The sequence below is a fragment of the Caretta caretta genome, chromosome 1, assembly GCF_965140235.1.
Source record: "Caretta caretta isolate rCarCar2 chromosome 1, rCarCar1.hap1, whole genome shotgun sequence".
NCBI classification, from domain to species: Eukaryota; Metazoa; Chordata; order Testudines; family Cheloniidae; genus Caretta; species Caretta caretta.
Genome location: NC_134206.1, coordinates 126,704,059 through 126,724,637, shown reverse-complemented (window position 1 = coordinate 126,724,637; position 20,579 = coordinate 126,704,059). Strand labels below are relative to the sequence as shown.

At 45.0% G+C, this 20,579-nt stretch overlaps 2 protein-coding genes across 8 annotated transcripts in view; both read left to right on the top strand.

The window, feature by feature from the left end:
• LOC125640850 (E3 SUMO-protein ligase ZBED1) overlaps positions 1-20,579 on the top strand; it is a 79,461-nt gene that overhangs the window by 52,607 nt on the left and 6,275 nt on the right. The window contains exon 1 of one of the 3 annotated variants that reach the window (XM_048859770.2): positions 11,499-11,633. The exons of the other annotated variants lie outside the window; for them this stretch is intronic. The gene's annotated coding sequence lies outside the window, so the exon portion shown is untranslated. Of the gene's footprint in view, positions 1-11,498; positions 11,634-20,579 lie in introns of those variants that run through there. 3 annotated transcript variants of the gene reach the window in all.
• The window catches only part of DHRSX (dehydrogenase/reductase X-linked), a 223,268-nt gene continuing 214,000 nt past the window's right edge, over positions 11,312-20,579 (top strand). The window contains exon 1 of one of the 5 annotated variants that reach the window (XM_048859796.2): positions 11,312-11,633. In XM_048859796.2, coding sequence (XP_048715753.2) covers positions 11,342-11,633 — 292 coding nt within the window. In that variant the 5' untranslated portion in view covers positions 11,312-11,341. The remainder of the gene's footprint in view (positions 11,634-20,579) is intronic. The other 4 variants (XM_048859786.2, XM_075131084.1, XM_048859816.2 and 1 more) reach the window with 4 other exon arrangements.

Genomic DNA, 20,579 nt, shown 5'->3' with positions numbered 1-20,579 from the left:
AATCTTTTCCTTCTTGCTACAGGTTTCCACACCCTCAGTAGGTAACACAATCACACACCTTCATGCTCTCCTTGTGCCCTGGCTAGGATCTCACCCTGATTAGACAGAGTTGCTCCACCCTTTCCAACAACACACTAGCAACAGGCCAAATACAAGCACCAGAATTGTCTGGTCTCGGGGATTTTACATAGACCCTAACTGGATGCGACCTAGTTACAGGGCCATTCGCCCGAGCAGACAGAAACTTAGGACCCTTCCCTTCCTGGGCTTTAGCTGAATCCAGAACCAGCTCTGAGACAACTGCACGACCCTCAACCATCACAGGCTGAAAGGCCCCTTCTGTCTGCTCCACAGACCAAGAAGAGCCGGACACACTTTCTCCTTTACCAGACACACAGGTTGGGATCTCATTCCCTTTGTCCCAGCACACAAGGCTGGTCACAGACAACTGCTTGGAGATCAGGGTAGCTCCCTCCATAGGCAAGTCAATACCCCTGACAGACAGAGACCCATTTCCTTCACTGTCCCAATTCTCCACCCAGCTAACAGGTAAGGTCCAGGGACTCTCATCTTCCACTCTCCTCGCCTTCCCACCCTGCTGACTGGACACAGCCATCAGCTCACAAGGCTGCCTAGGCTCATCCAAACTTCCCTTACCAAGCACCTTGCCACTCCCCACAGATCCCCTGCCCTGCCTGTGTCTCCCCCCACTCAGCTGGGGTCTCAGCTCCCACCGTGCTCAGCACTGCCCTTGCTGTCCCAGTGGGGGCAGGCCACTGCTTTCCTCACTGCATCAGAGCCAGCGAGAGTCCCCAGTCTGGTGTGCAAGGGGGCAGGGAGCATCTCTCTGTCCCACCGAGTCCCAGGGGTCTGGTTACAGGCAGGCAGGTAGCCTGAGCCTAGCGGCTCCTCCCTGCTGCCAGCCAGGTCATCTGCATTTTCACTGACCATTTCCCTCTCCACCGATTGGTTCCCTGGATTCAAATTCAAACCCTCGGCAGTTACATGAGCAGGGCCTGGATCCTGTCCCAAAGAGACACAGTCACCCCACAACAGGGTCTCGCAGCTGGTGTCCTGGGGCACCCCAACGGCCAGCCAGCCCAACCCCTCCTGGGTCTGCACAGGGATCTGGGCCATAGGCAGGGCGAGGGGCTTCGTCCCTGGGACCCTCACCCAGCTCACACAGGCCCTCAGCCTCTGAGGCTGCACCACCCAGGGTCTGACACCAGTTCTCTCTGTCCCAGGATCTCGCCACCCCAGGAATGTCTCCCCATTGACCATCACCTTCCGCTCCCACTGGGGGTCCGAGGGGCCCGACCCCAGGGAACTCCACACAGACATATAGGTTGGGGTCAGGAGTGGGAGCCTGTCCACCTCCCCACCCATCTGGCTGATGGAGTCTGTGGCCTTGGGACCCAGCAAGGGAGCTAGACACCGGGGTTTTCCGCAGGGTCCCCCTGGTTCAGATCTCCAGCCTGCTCAAAGGCAGTGGGGTGGCATCCACACCCCCCCCCCCTTAACTAGGGGCAGCAATTTAGTCTCGAGGTTCCCTGCGGAACTGGCCCCCCGGGATCTATCCCCACTCACACCGGGGAGGTCCCCTCGGCCTCTCCGCCCCACCACCGCCAGTTCATGCTGCTGCTGCTTCTGCAGCTCTTTCTCGGGCTCTCGCTGTCTCCCACGGTCCTCTTGCTCTCTCAGACTCCGCTCCAATCCCGTCCGTCTCGATCCCCCGATGGGGAACCCGATCGTGAAGACCCCCGTCTGGTCGGGGACAGGAGTCTTGGCGATGCCTGGCTCCCGCTCCAGCTGCTCCCAGATCCTGCTATAGCCCCATTTGGGGTCAGGAATCTGTTCCTTAGAGCGGTCATCCTCCTCCAGCTGCACGATTAACTCTGCTTTGGTGAGCTTTCCAATGCTCAACCCTCTCTTTTTGCACAGGGTTACAGTGTCCTTCTTAAGGAGACGGTGACAGGCCATCACTCCGCTCCTCCCAAGTTGTTGTGGACTCACAGGCCCGTGTGTTCTCAGCTCCCCACGGTTTCCAGGGAGAACCCCTAGTGTGCCAGCCCTTCTCGAGGTCACCACCTCTTTGCCAGGGTCGAGCTGCAGACTCCTCCGCCCCTTGGACTGCTCGCTGCAATCCCCAGGGGAACCCTGTTACTGCAAAAGTCCTTCTCTCTCCCCGGGCCAAACTGCAGGCTCCTCCGCCCCTGAGACTGCTCACTGCAGTCCCCAGGGGGACCCCATTACTGCACAGTCCTTCTCGCTGGTCACACACTCCCAGGGGTTAACCGCCCCCTGAAACCGCTCCTCTCTGAGCCTTCAGCAGGCCTGGTCCTCGGCAATCCCCCTTCGTGTTACTGCTCCCCAGTCACTTACTGCAGGAAGCGCCATCCACGGGGTGCAGTACATCCCACCGCTGCCACCAGTAGTCACGGAGTCCCTGGGCGATGCTCTGGAACTGCTCCCCATGAAGCCAGTCAGGACTCTGGGGCAGTCGCCTTTCTGTGAGCAGCCTGTCTTCAGGACACACAGCTCACCCAGCTTCCACCTTCCTGGGTCTGACCTCGGAGCATTCAGCATCCTCTGCCCCTCCGTGCGCTTCCCCCCAGCGAGTCCGCTCAGGCGGGGCTCCTGGGGGGAGCCAGAGGGTCCTGCACCCCAACTTCGCAGTCAGACGTGACTCTCAGCCAGCCAGTAAAACAGAAGGTTTATTAGACGACAGGAACATGGTCTAAAACAGAGCTTGCAGGTGCAGAGAATGGGACCCCTCAGCTGGGTCCATTTTGGGGGGCAGTGAGCCAGACAACCACGTCTGCACTTCACTTCATGTCCCAGCCAGCCCCAAACTGAAACTCCCTCCAGCCCCTCCTCCTCTGGGCTTTGTTCCTTTCCCGGGCCAGGTGGTCACCTGATTCCTTTGTTCTCCAACCCTTTAGCTCTCACCTTGCAGGGGGGGAAGGGCCCAGGCCATTAGTTGCCAGGAAACAGGGTGTCGGCCATTCTCTGTGTCCAGACCCCTGCACACACCTGCCCTCTAGGGCTCTGCAATGATCATACACCCTTACCCCACCACCTAGATACTTAAGAACTGCATAGGGGAAACTGAGGCACCCCCACAATATTCAGAGGAAACATTAAGAACAGGCCCACTTCGTCACAAAAGGCATTGTAATATTCTTTGTATTATTCACCATCACATTCCATATGTTAGCTTTTATGACCACAGCTGCACATAATTGGCAGAAATCTTCACTGTGCTGTCTACAGTGTCACTGAGTTTATATAGTTAATATAGAACTCTGTAAGGTATATGAATAGTTTAAATTTTTCCCTCCAAAGTGCATGACTTTGAGTTAATCAACATGGAATTTCATTTGCCATCATGTTTCCTATTCACCTAGCTTGTTTAGGTCTCTCTGAAGTTCCTCAGTCTTCCACTGTACATGGCATACATTACTTATATTAATCTAAATAACTTTGTCATATGCAAATTTTGCTATCTCACTAGTCACCTGGCTTTTCAGGCATTAATATATTAACAATAGAGGACTTAGTACAAAACCTAGAAGTATCCATCCCACTGTTAACTTTTAGCCATGATGAAAATTGACCATTTAACCCCGTCTCCTAGCCAGTTTTTGATCCATGAGAATATTTTGCCTGTCATGCATGACTACTTAGCTTCTTCAGTAATGCCTTGTGCGGGACCTCATCAAAGGCCTCAGAGAAGTATAAATAAATTATTTTGACTGGTTCTCCTTTATCCACTGCTTTTCTGACACATTCAAAGAATTCTAAGAGATTAATGAGCCATGATTTTCCTTTGCTGAAATGGTGCTGGTTAGTACAGCTGTTCAAAAATTTTTGGACAAATAGTTTACTCACTGAAAAATGTGGTTTCCAGTCAACCAAAACTATTTGTGAATTCTGCAAATAGGTTTGAATGGAAAAAATGATTTTTTTTCCAAAAAAGCTCTGTGTGTTTTGTTTGAACATTTTCAAAACAAAATATTTTGACCTTTCATTCAAAATGACATTTCATTTAGAAGTTTAGTTAGATTTATTTAAAGAAAGAAACAAACAAAAAGGATAAAAGATACCTGAAAACGAAATGAAACAAAATGAAAAATAAATAAATACATTTAATAAATAAATAAAAATATTTTTTTCCACTTTTTCATATTGGCAGAAAAAACATTAAAAAATCTGTTTTGGATCAACTTGAAATAAAATTTTTTGTGGATTTTTTTGTTCACCCAAGAACCAAAAAATCTATTATTTGCTCAGTTCAAGTTGTTAATCCCTTTCATATTTCATTATTCTGTTTTAAATTATCATTTCAGACAATTTTCAGGTGAAAAGCATACCGATCTATAATCCCCAACATTTTGAGTGGTCCAATCCCAGTTTCTGGCAGTCAGATGGACCTAACCTCTATGAACTTATCTAATTCTTTTTTGAACCCAGTTAAACTTTTGGCCTTTACAACATCCTGTGGCAAAGAGTTCCACAGGTTAACTGTGTGTTGTGTGAAGAAGTATTTTCTTATGTTTGTTTTAATTCCATTGCTGCCTATTAATTCCATTGGGTAACCCTTGTTTCTTGTGTTATGTGAAAGGGTACATAATATTTCCTTATTCACTTTCTCCTTATGATTCATGATTTTATAGACCTCTATTATACCCCTCCTTACCCCTGGTCCACACTACAAACTTATGTTGGTATAACTACGTCACCCCTGAGTGATGCAGTTATATTGACCTAACTCTCGATGTAGACAATGCTATGTTGACATGAGGGCTTATCCTGTTGTCATAGTTACCACATCTTTGGGAGATAGAGTACCTACACAAAGGGAGTAAGCAGCATCTTCATTAAGTACTGCAGCTGCTCCGCTGCAGCTCTATAAGTGTACACAAGCCCTTAGTTGTCTTTTTTCTAAACTGAACAATCTCAGTCTTCTTAATCTCCTCTCATATGGAAGCTGTTCCATATCCCTAACCATTTTTGTTGCCCTTCTCTGTACTTTTTTCTGATTTCAAGATATCTTTTTTTGAGATGGGAAGACCAGAACTGAATGCAGTATTTAAGGTGTTGGTGTAACATGGATTTATATAATGGCATTATGATATTTTGTCTTATTATCTATCCCTTTCCTAATGGTTCCTAACATTTTGATAGTTTTTTTGACTGCCACTGCATATTAAGCAGATGTTTTCAGAGAGCTATCCATGATGACTCCAAGAGCTCTTTCTTAGAAGAAAAAACAAGAAAGAAAAAAATATTAAAAGACTTCTTAGTTAAATATACTGTTAAAGTCTACCTCTATTGAAATTATTGCCATCTTAATTCCTCATGTCATAATTACGTGTTATGTAAACTGGGAATGAATGACACCTATATTTCTAAAGCAATTTGAGATCTGTGTATAAAAATGCTAATGATTATTATTAGGGCTGTTGATTAATCACACGAATTAACTGTGATTAAAAAAATAATCGTGATTAAATGCAGTTTTAATTGCACTATTAAACAATAGAATACCAATTGAAATTTGTAAAATATTTTTGGATGTTTTTCTACATTTTCAAATATATTGATTTCTATTACAACACAGAATACAAAGTGTACACTGCTCACTTTATATAATTATTTTTTATTACAAATATTTGCACTGTAAAAATGATAAACAAAAGAAATAGTATTTTTCAATTCACCTAATACAAGTACTGTAGTGCAATCTCTTTATCCTGAAAGTGCAACTTACAAATGTCAATTTTTTTTGTTACATAACTACACACAAAAACAAAACAATGCAAAACTTTAGAGCCTACAAATCCACTCAGTCCTACTTCTTGTTCAGCCAATCACTAAGATAAACAAGTTTGTTTACATTCATGGGAGATAATGCTGCCCACTTCTTATTTACGTCACCAGAAAGTGAGAACTGGTGTTCACATGAGACTTTTGTAGCTGGCATTTCAAGGTATTTACATGCCAGATATGCTAAACATTCGTATGCCCCTTCATGCTTCGCCCACCATTCCAGAGGACATGCTTCCATGCTGATGACGCTCGTTAAAAAAATAATGCGTTAAATAAATTTGTGACTGAACTCGGGGGAGAACTGTATGTCTCCAGCTGTGTTTTACCTGCATTCTGCCACATATTTCATATAGTAGTCTTGGATGATGACTCAGTGTTCGTTTTAAGAACACTTTTGCTGCAGATCTGACAAAACACAAAGAAGGTACCAATGTGAGATTTCTAAAGATAGCTACAGCACTTGACCCAAGGTTTAAGAATCTGAAGTGCCTTTAAAATTTGAGAGGGACGAGTTGTGGAGCATGCTTTCCGAAGTCTGAAAAGAGCAACCCTCCGATGTGGAAACTACAGAACTCGAACCATGAAGAAAGAAAATGAATCTTCTGCTGGTGGCATCTGACTCAGAGGATGAAAATGAACAGGCATCGGTCTGCACTGCTTTGGATTGTTATTGAGCAGAAACTGTCATCAGCATGGACGCATGGCCTCTGGAATGATGGTTGAAGCATGAAGAGACATATGAATCTTTAGTGCACCTGACACATAAATATCTTGTGATGCCGGCTACAAAAGTGCCATGCGAATGCCTGTTCTCACTTTCAGGTGACATTGTGAACAAGAAGCGGGCAGCATTATCTCCTGCAAATGTAAACAAACTTGTTTGAGCAATTGGCTGAACAAGAAATAGGACTAAGTGGACTTGTATGCTCTAAAGTTTTACATTGTTTACTTTTGAATAGTTATTTGTTGTACATAATTCTACATTTGTAAATTCAACTTTCAGGATAAAAAGCTTGCACTACAGTACTTGTATTAGGTACACTGAAAAAATACTGTTTCTTTTGTTTTTTACAGTGCAAATATTTGTAATCAGAAATAAATACAAAGTGAGAACTGTACATTTTGTATTCTGTGTTGTAATTGAAATCAATATATCTGAAAATGTAGAAAACATCCAAAACTATTTAAATAAATGGTATTCTATAATCAGTGCGAATAATCACGATTAATCTTTTTATTGCATGATTAATTGCAATTAATTTTTTAATTGCTTGACAGCCCTAATTGTTATTTATGATTAATTTAAGACTTCTGATTAGCTGCTTTTTGGAACTTAGAAGCATAGGAACATAGGCCTTGTCATTCTGTCTCAAGTGATGATCATATAAAAAAAATTAATTGGAGATTTAAAATTGAAAACTGAGGACAACTTGTAGCTTGCTTCTACGAAATGTCATCATATTGAGAATTCTGGGCACATGGCTGCAATGAAATGTAGTCATCTGTTATGGCAGAAACTTATGGATAGTGATTCAAAGCTATATGGTACTCAAATTAGAAGGCAAACTAAATTAACGTATTTATGTGACTACTTGGGCTTCCCGGTAAGAAAGATAATTCAAGGGTGTCTGGTGTCCAAGGTGACACAATTTTTGCCTGAAATGACCAATGCTTGTTTTATTGGGCCAAAGCCACTGACTTGTGTCTCAAAGTTGGAAACTAGTGAGATAACTTGGTAAACCCTTAATGCGCGGCAGATTTGTCATGAAGATGTTGGTTTATCTTAGCATAGGCTATGGACATTCATTCTACCAGGTAGATATTTACAGTAGATTCCACAGTGATAGACACTGTATAAAAAGAAACAGATGGCATCACTGGATTGACTCAAAAAAAGCTCCTATTTCAGATACAGAGAACTCTTGTTGCTGATTTCAGAGTAGCAGCTGTGTTAGTCTGTATCCCCAAAAAGAAAAGGAGTACTTGTGGCACCTTAGAGACTAACAAATTTATTTGAGCATAAGCTTTCGTGGGCTACAGCTCACTTCATCAGATGCATGCAGTGGAAAATACAGTGGAGAGATTTATATACACAGAGAACATGAAACAATGGGTGTTACCATACACTTTGTAACAAGAGTGATCAGGTAAGATGAGCTATTACCAGCAGGAGAGCAGGGGTGGGGAGAACCTTTTGTAGTGATAATCAAGGTGGGCCATTTCTAGCACTTTACAAGAACAATAGGAGGAGGAATAAACACGGGGAAATAGTTTTACTTTGTGTAATGACCCGTCCACTCCCAGTCTTTATTCAAGCTAAGTTAATTGTATCCAGTTTGCAAATTAATTCCAATTTAGCAGTCTCTTGTTGGAGTCTGTTTTTGAAGTTTTTTTGTTGAAGAATTGCCACTTTTAGGTCTGTAGTCGAGTGACCAAAGAGATTGAAGTGTTCTCTGACGGGTTTTTGAATGTTATAATTCTTGACCTCTGATTTGTGTCCATTTATTCTTTTACGTAGAGACAGTCTCTCTACAAAATGGCAAAAACTTAACTCCTGTTCTTTCCTCCCAAATATTCTCTACTTTCTTTACTCTGTCACTGCTGACAACACTGCTATGCTGTCTGTAATTGAGACCTGTAATGCAAAAATCATGTTTGACACCTCCCTGTACCTTCCTCCGAAGCACTTCTACAATGGGCCTCTTATCCTACAAAGCCAGACTACGTTCAGTTCTTGCCACTTCTTCCTCCAAAGCACTTCTACAATGGGCCTCTTATTTCTGTCCACACAGCAGGACCTCTTGTCCAGACACTCTTCATTTTCTGTCTTGATTATTGTAACCTCCCCATCTCTGGACTCCCTGACTCTGGTCCCCTGAGCTCTCTAATCCCTTCAAAGAGCAGCTGCTAAAATCGTTTTAGATGGACTAGGTCAGTGTTTCTCAAATGCCAGCCACTGTGGCCGCATGTGACCACCTGGGGCTTTTCTTGCGCCCACAGCCTCCTGGGCTGGGGTGGGTAGTTAAATAGTGGCTCCTCCCCCTGCCTGTTGTTCCTGGATGCCCTGCCTTGGTGTTGATGGCTGGGACCCCCAGCAGGAGTTGGGCTCTGTCCCACTCTGGAGACACTTGGGGCACAACACTGGAGGAGCAGGCAGCCAGTGAGTTCCCCATTTTCGCAGGGGGCTCAGGCTTTGGGTCTCATCTCTGGGGTGGTGGAGCGGCAGGCTCTGGCTGAGGGGCTTTGGGCTCCAGCTCTGGCTGTGTGGCGGCAGGCCCCAGGCTCTGGCCACAGGGCTTCAGGCTTCAGCCCCCTGCTCCCCACCCACCAACTGCCATTGCCCCTGCTGCCTCCCCCCGCCCCCCCATCCAGGGCTTAATTTGTCCCCAGGCTTGGCAGGGCTGAGTAAGTCTGCTGTGAAAAGCGATACTTTCATGTTTGTTAATATCACTTTTCACAACAGACTTACTAGCTAACAATAAATAGATTACAATGATTTGGACATGTATTGCTAAATATTTATTTGTTTTTCCTAAAGCTAATTATTTAGGGAAAAGTGTGAGAACAGCCACCAGCAACACATAAACACCACCCTATACCGGAAACCTACTGGCCGCTATTCCTACCTACATGCCTCCAGCTTTCACCCTGACCACACCACACGATCCATTGTCTACAGCCAAGCTCTGCGATACAACTGCATTTGCTCCAACCCGTCAGAGAGAGACAAACACCTACAAGATCTCTATCAAGCATTCTTACAACTACAATACCCACCTGCTGAAGTGAAAAAACAAATTGACAGAGCCAGAAGAGTACCCAGAAGTCACCTACTACAGGACAGGCCCAAAAAAGAAAATAACAGAACACCATTAGCCATCACCTTCAGCCCCCAACTAAAACCTCTCCAGCGCATCATCAAGGATCTACAACCTATCCTGAAGGACGACCCATCACTCTCACAAATCTTGGGAGACAGGCCAGTCCTTGCCTACAGACAGCCCCCCAACCTGAAGCAAATACTCACCAGCAACCACACACCACACAACAGAACCACTAACCCAGGAACCTATCCTTGCAACAAAGCCCGTTGCCAACTGTGTCCACATATCTATTCAGGGGACACCATCACAGGGCCTAATCACATCAGCCACACTATCAGAGGCTCGTTCACCTGCACATCTACCAGTGTGATATATGCCATCATGTGCCAGCAATGCCCCTCTGCCATGTACATTGGTCAAACTGGACAGTCTCTACGTAAAAGAATAAATGGACACAAATCAGATGTCAAGAATTATAACATTCATAAACCAGTCGGAGAACACTTCAGTCTCTCTGCGTCATTACACAAAGTAAAACTATTTCCCCATGTTTATTTCTCCACCCCCACCCCCTACTGCTCCTGGGGCGTTTCTGTTAACTGCTGGAAATGGCCCACCTTGATTATCACTACAAAAGGTTCCCCCCCCCGGTAATAGCTCATCTTAAGTGATCACTCTCCTTACAGTGTGTATGATAACACCCATTTTTTCATGTTCTGTGTGTATATAAATCTCCTCACTGGTTTTTTCCACTGAATGCATCCGATGAAATGAGCTGTAGCTCACGAAAGCTTATACTCAAATAAATTGGGTAGTCTCTAAGGTTCCACTAGTACTCCTTTTCTTTCAGCAAGAGTTGGTGGCCACACTCTGAGCCATCAAAAAATTTGTCCTGAGAGCCCTTGGACTAGAGGATCCTGGAAGTCCTTGACAATCTTGTTTTCATGACTATGATGTATAAGATCATAAACTCCAACATTATGTCATGATGGAACACAAGGTTACAAATAGAGGCAGAAAGGAAGGGGCAAAAGGGGGAGGTGCGGATAAGGTAAGGGGGCAGCATTGTTCAGTTTCACTGGGTCACATAACACCTAAATTCTGTATTATGGTACATCCAAGGGCAGAAGGCACCACTGTGATCACCTGGTCTGACACCCTGTGTACCACAGCCCTTGGAACTTTCCCAAAATAATTCCTAGAGCATGTTGGGTTTTTTAATCCAATCTTGGTTTAAAAATTGCCTGTGATGGAGACTCCACCACAACCCTTCTTAATTTTGATCCCAGGGTTTATTACCCTTGCTGTTAAAAATGTATGTCCGCTTTCCAGTCTGCGCACACTTTACAATGTAAGGGCAGCCGGCTCTGGCCTCATTTTCATGGCTGGGGGCCCAGGCTCAGAGCTCCCTTTCAGGAGGCACCCACAGGGCCCCATTACTTTCCGGCTGCTCAGTTCTCCAGCCTGACTCCTCGGCAAATCCAAAAACAACCGGGCCCCGGCCAGCTGGCCCCTGCACCTCCCGCCTCCCTGGCAGCTAGCGCAGCCCTGGCTGCATCTCTCCCCAACTCGGGTGGCATCGTCTCCCCGCCACCCGCCCGCTCGGCGCCTAGGGCGCCACTGGAGGCACGGGGCTCAGGGGCCGCTCTCCCCTTCCCCCGCCCTGACGCGGGGTGGCCGCGCACATGCCCAGAAGCGAGCGGCAGAGCGTCCGGGCCGTGCAGCCTGTGACAGCGGCGGCGCTTTCCCTTCCGCTGGGTGTGGGCTCTGCAGCAGCGCCGCGTCCGCCCAGCCCCGGAGCAGAGACACACACACACAGAGGCGCGCCGGGGCCTCGTCCCCGCGCCGAGGGGCGGGAGGCAGCCATGTCGCTATTGTCTCGGGCGCTGCCCGCGCTGCGGCTCTATTGCATCGGCCTCGCCGTCGCCCTGCACCAGCTGCTGCGCCGCCTCCGCCCCGGCGGGGCCCCCGCGCCAGGTGAGAGCATCGCGCCCCGCGCCCGCTGCTGCCCCGTGCGGCGCCCTGCAGCGGCACCGGGCGCAGCCCGACTGGGGTCCGCCGAGGCCACGGGCACCGCGCCCGCTCTCCTAACGGGGCCGGGGGAGAGCAGGAGGCCGGCGGCCGCTCTCCCTTTGCAGCCTTCCCTTCCTCCCCCGCCCGGGCCCCACTGTCCCCGCGGGGGCTGGGGCGTGTGCCGTGACCTTGGCCCCTGCGCACAGCGAGGGGCCGCAGCGCCCCCGGGCTTCGGCTGCTGCGTGGGCGCAGAGGCTGGGCGCAGCCTGCCCTCGGCCGCACGGGGGGCTCCCCTTCCTGCCAGGGCTGCGGTACCACAGGGCCTGGCCCTGGCGCGCCTCCCCCGTGCGCTGCACACGCCGCTGCTGCGCCGGGCCACGGAGCTGCGCGCTCCAGCCTCCCCTCGGCCCGCCGCGCTGGCGCCCTCCGCACGCCCCTGCCTGCTGGGCTGGGTCCGCGCCTGGCCGCTGGGCCGGGCCCTTTCCCGTGCTGGCCTTGCAGGCGGCTCGTGGGCTTGAGCCGGCCCGTTCCCCTTCCCTAGGCGGCTGCTGCCATACCCAGTTACTGGGGAGGCACCTGCACACGCCCCCTTGCTGCTTTAACTGCACCCGTTCCCGTGCTAGACCAGGGGCGGGCAAACTTTTTGGCCTGAGGGTCGCATCGGGTTTCCAATATTGTATGGAGGGCCGGTTCCCCAAACAGCCAGGTGTGACCCCGCCCCCTATCCAACGCCCCTCACCCCCGCTTCTCGTCTCCTGACCGCTCCCCTGGGACTCCTGCCCCAGCCAACCCGCCCCCCCCCGTTCCCTGACGGCCCCCCGGGACTCCTGCCCCATCCACCACCCCTTGCTCCCTGTCCCCTGACCACCCCCGGACCTCCCCCCCCACTGCCCCATCCAACTCCCCTGTCCCCTGACGGCCCCCCTGAGATTCCTTTTTGGTCTGAGGACCACACTGGGTTTCCAAAATTGTATGGAGGACCAGTAAAGTCTCCTCAAACAGCCAGGTGTGGCCCAGCCCTCGCCTCCTATCCAAACCCCCTGTCCTCTGCTTCTTGCCCCCTGACCACTGCCCCGGGACTCCCGCCCCATCCAACCCCCCCTCTGTTCCCTGACAGCCCCACGGGACTCCTGCCCCATCCACCACCCCTTGCTCCCTGTCCCCTGACCACCACCGGACCTCCCACCCCTGACTGCCCCCTGCTGCCTCATCCAAGCCCCCCTCTCATTCCTGACTGCTCCCCCGGGATCCCTGCCCTATTCAACCCCCCTGTTTGCCGCACTCTGACCCCTGTCCACACCCCCGAACTCCCCTGCCCTTTATCTAATCCCCCCTTATTGTGCTGCCCGGAGCACTGGTGGCTGGCGACAGTACAGTTGCACCAGAGCACCGTCAGGCTGCAGCTCTGCAACTGCGCTGCCTGGCCGCCCAGAGCGGCGCACTGAGGCTGGAGGGGAGGGGGAACAGCAGGGAGGGGCTGGGGACTAGCCCCCTGGGCCAGGAGCTCAGGGGTTGGGCAGGAGGGTCCCGCTGACCATAGTTTGCCCAGCTCTGTGCTAGACCCATAGTCTCCCCCTCCCCGTTACTGCACTTGCCCCAGGCCCCTGCGTTATGCCCCTGCACACACCCTTGCATATACCTCTCTGCTGCTGGACCCGAGTGGCATTTTGGTTAAGTTGCTGGACAGACTCAGGAGTTCTGAGTTCAGTTCCCCGCATTGTCCCAGTTTCAGGCGTGGTTTTTGATCTGTTTGTGCCTCAGGTCCCTGCCTCACATGGGTTTTGAGGATTGATCAGTGTTTGTGATGTGCTCAGATACTGTGGTGATAAACCTATAGAAAATCGCCAATCTCCCTAGCTTGTTCTGCTGTACCTACCTACTGAGCAAGAACTTGCTTCTTTGCCTGGCTACCTTCCTCTGTCCTGGTCCTTCACCTAGATACTAGGCTAGAACCCTCCCTGTTCTCTTTGCCTGCTTTTGAATTCTACCACGCAAAAGTAAATTTCTCCATCTCTGCTAAAGTTGGACACTGAGTTTTATTCCTCCACACTCCTGGCCACTTGATTACATCCTCTCTAAAATCACTCCTCCAGTACTTGACGGTGGTGAACTTCTTCACTGAATTCGACTCTCACAGACTGCTAGTCTTCTCTTCTCCCCCAGTCATTGGTGGGAGTGTTGGTGTACACATTCTGTATGCTGAATATATATTGTCATTAATTGCCAGTATTTAAGGAGACATTCAATGGCATTCAGTTCGCTCTATGGAGCTTTTAGTTTAGTTCCTTTTCTGATAGTTGTGTGTTACGTTTTTAAATTATTTTTATGATTAACAGAAAACTTAATGATGTTCTGTTTCCCCACATTAGGTATCTGTGAAGGAAGCTTGAGGTTTCCAGAACTGATTGATCTGGGAATCTCTTCAGGCCAGACATCAGCACAATAGGAATCTTAAATTTAAAAGGAAACTGATTTTTAAAAACCCTTTTTAATTTGTTGGTGCTTCTAACAACTCCCTGCAACTTGGAAAGGCCTGAAAACCATGTAATGAGTGACAGCATCACTGCAGCTCATTAGTTTGGTTCTGTTTATTTTTTCTGACTAGCTTCAAATGTGGCTCTTACGGAGGTAATGGTGGTTTCAACAAGAATAACAAAAATGCAGGTGTAGGTATGCAGTTCAGTGAGATTATCTAAAATATGAGGCCCAAATCAATGTATTGTATAGTTGAGGTACAAGAGAGGAGAGAAAATAAATTAATTGTAAAATTAATGCAAAGACTGGATAGTACAGATTTCCACACATGGGTTCATTGGGTAATGTTACTTCCATACTAATAATTCTAATGCAGATTTGAGTTTTGCTTTCTCATTCTCAAAAACATATAACATGCCAAAAAGAAAAGAAAAAAAGGAGATGTGTGCCTACAGTTTTATGTCAGCTGAGCATTCTTCTAGCATTACTTTTCTTGGCAGGGTAAATTTGTGTAGTATGCCTAGGGTGTGTAATGCTTTCAAAATTTAGAACTGAACAGAAATATTATGACAAAGTTTGACCCAAACATTTTATTTTATTGTAATCTTAAATATAATTAACAAATCAAAAAATATCAAGAACGTATTTGAAACAGTGTGATTAAAAAACAAACCAACTTGTCAACAGTGGTATTTTGATATGGACATTAGACTAGTTTAGGTAAGATTTCAAAGAATGGACATAGTTAATCTTGGATCAGTAATCTGCTACTTTTATTGGAATAAAGAAGCAACAGTTGTGTCAAGAAGTTAGTGGACTAAAAATATTTTAAAATACAGAAGTTGAAAGCTTTTTCTAACCCTTGTAATCCTCAATTCTCAAAAAGCTATGATTACTGGAATAAAAGGTACATAAATCAAGTATCAGTTGCCTCATCATGAGAGACATTTAAAAAAACATTGGGGGGGAATAGGGGAGAGCCAAAGAGTTGTAGTTTAGCTCCTCAAGTCTCCATGTTCTGGAATTTGGACCTCAGACCTGCTTGACCTCATCTACACTGGCAAGCCACATAGCCATAATTCAGCATAGGTGCAGCTCCATGGTGGAAGCTATATTATAGAAAGCCATCTGGCACCCAGTGATAGATCTGCCCTGTGTTGAATTAAGGGTCTGAAGTGTACTAGTATAGCTGCAGCCCTTATATCTTCAGAAGCTGCATTCTTTTAAAAAAAGTTTGTTATACTATATTACAGAAATATTCGGGAGCTGCAGTCTAAACTAAACTAAATTAAATTAAATTAGTTTTCATTTCCTGAATTAATCAAGGTTGTATGCTGTTTTCAGTTCACAACTTGTCTTTCTAAATACTGACTCCTACTACATCCTGCTAATAAATGTCTAATTTTAAAGGTTTTGTTTAGGATGGTGTGTATGGAAAGGACAGTTTGAACTGTACAAATGAGGCAGCTCTGGGAGCAAAATATATTGTAGTAATTGTCTTGATTTGTGAACTGAAAACACGAAAGTGTAAATATATAACATGAAAGGGCAAATTTCACAGCATTCCAGGTAGGAATATCAGGAAGTTTGCTTCAGACTTGGAACCTGAAACACAGAAGGAGGAATTTGAATGCAGAATTTAATAAAAAGAACAGGAGTACTTGTGGCACCTTAGAGACTAACAAATTTATTAGAGCATAAGCTTTTGTGGGCCCACTTCATCGGATGCATAGAATGGAACATATAGTAAGAATATATATATATATATATATAGACACACATACACACATACAGAGAGGGTGGCTATTATATGTTCCATTCTATGCATCCAGTGAAGTGGGCTGTAACCCACGAAAGCTTATGCTCTAATAAATTTGTTAGTCTCTAAGGTGCCACAAGTACTCCTGTTCTTTTTGCGGATACAGAGTAACATGGCTGCTACTCTGAAACCTGTGAATTTAATGTAGACTTCACAATTAAGTGCAGTGCTGGAAAATAAAGGAGGAAGAGGAATTATATAAATTATTATTTAAACATTTTTCAATATTAATTGTGTAAAATAGTATAATTAAAGATCAGTATGGTAATATATAATCTGCTAGTGCTGTGTGTACAAAGATAACTAATAATTCAAATAGATACTACTGTATGCTTAATGCTCAAACTGATATCTTAATCTAAGGTGTGACCTTGCCTCAAAAGCAAGTTTTAAAAACAAAAATCTAATCAGTGAGTTTACAAAAGATGAGCTAGCTAATTGGGACACCAGGAAGTTAATACCGGAAATGTGGTTTCAGCCCATTGAAAGTCATTTCATTGTTTTTTTTTTAATCTTTTTAAAATCATGCTATCTCTGACATTAATTGTTTCACAGAGTAGGAATTTCTATGATCATGTTGAAGGATTGTCAAGAATTTTTTGTTTTTTCCTCATGCTGCATTTGCTCTTCTATTGCATAAATCATTTAATTTCATTTGGCTTCAGACATACTCAATGCTGCATGTTTTGTACTTTTGGAAAAGACTTCTTAATGTTTATATTTGGTACTTGAGAGATGCAGAAAGTGACTTGGAACTGAGTACTAATATTAGTCATTCATGTTTTTCAAAACACCTTTTAACCTCAGATAGACTTTAAATTTCCTCTCGCTAATTAATCTAAATGAAATTATTTTCTTCTGGCTTTCATGATAATTTTCAAAATTGTTAATAATAGAGATCTTGGGTCCCCTCAGTTATGATTCAAATATTAATATCTTTTATTTCATATGGAGAAAGTATTATAATAGATTAAGGATGCTTTACTTCCGGTCTTAAAAAATTATGTTTCCAAGTTGTTAGAATTGTTTCACTCCATAGACAGTTTGTGAGCCATTTCTGGTGAAGCGATTCATATATATGAGAGGAATAATATCTGGGATCCATCAAGATGAAAGGAACTATATATATTGTGCATGTAAGATATTAAATTATATCCTGAAAAAGACTACCTTTAAAAGAGAGCAATTTAGATTGCAAAGTTATGCACTGAAAAGTTAGGAAATGCCAAATGTATTGTTGCCTATGCACTGAATAAGGCAGAAGTCTGTGGGGTGGAGGCGGGGGAAAAGGGTGGGCTGTATTTGAGACTGTTTTACATTGTACATGGACAACAAGGTAGAATTCTGGTAATATGGTTGATAGTAAATCTGGTATTTCATATCTTTCAGGTGCTTCTCTTTGCAACCTAATTAACTTTTTAATGTAGATTTTGTATAAAATTTCTTAGTTTTTTTTTTTTTTAAAAGAGAAAAGGTAAAACAAATTATTTTATATACAGTTGTAGCAACCCTTCCTATCTTGTATGATCACCAAGGTTTAAACCCTTAACTTCCAGCCACTGGAGCAATAGGACTATCTATGTGTTTAGCTTGCAGCAGGAGACTACAGTAGAACCTCAGAGTTATGAACATCCCTGGAATGGAGGTTGTTCCTAACTTTGCGCAAAATGTTGTTGTTGTTCTTTCAAAAGTTTACAAGTGAACATTGGTTTAATAGAAATTTGAAACTTTACTATGCAGAAGAAAAATGCTGCTTTGAACTATCTGAATTTAAATGAAACAAGCACAGAAACAGTTTCCTTACCTTCTCAAATCTTTTTTTAAACGTCCCCTTATTTTTTTAGTAGTTTACATTTAATCCAGTACTGTACTGTATTTTTTGTTTTGTTTGTTTGTTTTTGTATTTTTTTTGTCTCTGCTGCTGCCTGATTGTGTACTTCTGGTTCCAAATGACATGTGTGGTTGTCTGGTCAGTTTGTAACTGGTGTTCGTAACTCTGAGGTTCTACTGTACTGAAGGGTGGGCCTCACAGGCTAGGTCCAGGCGGTGGTTGGAAGGAATCCAGCCTGGTTCTCTTCCTTCTTCCCCAAGAATTGGGAGAGCTCCAGCCCTGCTGGTACCCTTTGCAGTGGGGATGAGAAGCTGAGGCCATGTGCTGTGTAAGGGAGCTCAGTGAGTCCTCACTCTCTTCTCCTCCTCCTTTCCATTGCTACAGCTACTCTCAGCTTTCAGGCCAATGTAGAGTGCTTCTCTAGTAGTGGTGTAAGCCCAGCTCTTTAGAATGTTGATGTTCAGTTATTATTTTGGCATGCTGTCAAAATTTTCTTGAGCTACACAAACAAGAGAAGGGAAGTGGCAGTTTTTAACAGTTTACAGCTCATTTAAATACGAATTAAATTTCTTGAGCAAAAGAAAAAGTCATCTTGTAGCCTGGGTGCTTTCTCCTTGTGGAATTTCAAAGATTTGCAGCAAATAATGGATGTATTAGAGCTTCAGTTTTTTTTTAAAGTCACAAAAATATTTTTATAAGGAATATTAGGTAACTTAAATACAGGGGTTGCTGTCACCTCTCCCTATAATACAGTACTATCATATATCAGATAAGACCCCAAAGTGCTTTACAAACCACACAGGTGCTGAGTGCCATCAACTCCAGTTGAAATCAAATAGAATTAAAGGTGCTCAGACTCTCACCAGGAGTCCCATTCTTGGAGTAATATATAGGAGCCTTTTCAGTAGCACCAGCTGTGCTGCACAACAGTTTAGGAAAGGCAGTGAAGAGCTGCACTCTATATTAGGGTTACTGTGACAGTGTGTGGTTCAGTGTTGTAATTAAGGTGGTGGTATGCTGATGTATCCTTAACTGTGGCGATGCGACAGTGTACCACTCTAGTTAAATGTCAAATCTGTATAAAAATGGTAGAAAAGATCTTACGGTCATAAAATCGGGTGGAGGGAGTCTGAGACATTCATTCACTGTGAATTAACTTGCGTTTTGTTGTTATATGACAGAATCTGTATGTTGTAGAATTTCCCTCCTTAATTTTAAATATTAAAGGCACACCACCTGTTTTATTACTCTACTGTCCTCTTTGCTTCCAGGAACCTCTGTGTTACAGTAAGGGACACTCTGGTTTAAAATGAAATTCGTTGAGTCTGTATGTGTCCCAGAAACACTGTGACATGGCTTGAAATAGAGGCATCTGAAAGCAATAATAATAGCACATTCTGATATGGTACATCATGCAGGTGCATAATATGAAGCTATTAAAACCATCATCTGTACCATTATACTGTATATACCTCTCCTTCTAAGTTATATTGTGATACGATGAGAATGCATAACATGGCGTTGTTATTCATAGAATATAAGGGTTGGAAGGGACCTCAGGAGGTCATCTAGTCCAACCCCATGCTCAAAGCAGGACCAATCCCCAATTTTTGCCCCAGATCCCTAAATGGCCCCCTCAAGGATTGAACTCGCAATCCTGGGTTTAGCAGGCCAATGCTCAAACCACTGAGCTATCCCATATCTCTCTTAATATTGATCTTTGGAATGAAACAGCATAACCATGTTGGGTCAATAATTCATATTGATGACTCAAGCACTGAAATTAGTCATAGCAAAGGACATACCAGGATTCAGAGCACCTTTTTAAAAACAGAATAGTTTTACTTCCTGATGCAGAATCTTCAGATGTAAATATTTAAAGAAATCAGCCAAACCAAAAAATCTGCAACCCCCCCTCATCTTTAACCTTCAATAACCTTATCTTAATATTTTATTAAAAAAACCCAAAATATTAAAAAAATAACTAAATGGTTAAAAGGAACAAAAGTCCCTTACTCCATAGAGTAAGACCACAGGAGCAACTTCACTGAAAAGATACACACACACACATAAACATTTCCGCAGGTCTGCAACAATGTCACGAAAAGCCTACTAGCTTGTCTTATTCACCCAGGGCTTTCCTTTTCTGTTTCCTGGCCTGGTGCTGCCACTGACAGGAAATGATGTGGACATGTCTTCTTCCCCCAACTTATTGATTTATTGATATCCCATTCTCAATAGAGTGCATCATGAACGTATTCTCAACTCTGGTCCTCTCCAATTTTTGTATGTGCCTGCACTACTGTTCCCTGGTGGCTCCTTTCCTCTCTCCTTACTGATCCTTGTTACCCGCTTACTGAGCATTTCAAGAATGGGGCTGTTTGAGGGTCTGTTGGCAATCATCTGGCTAGGTTGCAGCCACGGTAGAGGTAGACAAAGCAACATCTACACATGCAGCAGTCTCAGCCATGTGTCATGGTGCACAGGTGCAGAGAAATGAGCTCTGGCAGGTGGTTGCTTGCAGGGAGACTGGTGGCTTTATTATACTTTTCTGGCAAAAATATTTTGCCCCATGCAAATCTGTAGGTATAATTTTCCAGAGCGCACAGAAAACTCTTATGTTTGTTCTTCTGAACAGCTAAAAAGAATGTTCAAACTGACATATTTTAATGCTTATTATGTTGATAAAAGTTCCCCTGCCTGCCTCTCTTCCTGCAATTATAAGGTGCTGATATTCCAGGAGCCAAGAGCTCTGAACATTAATTCCACAAAGAGGCAGGCAGGA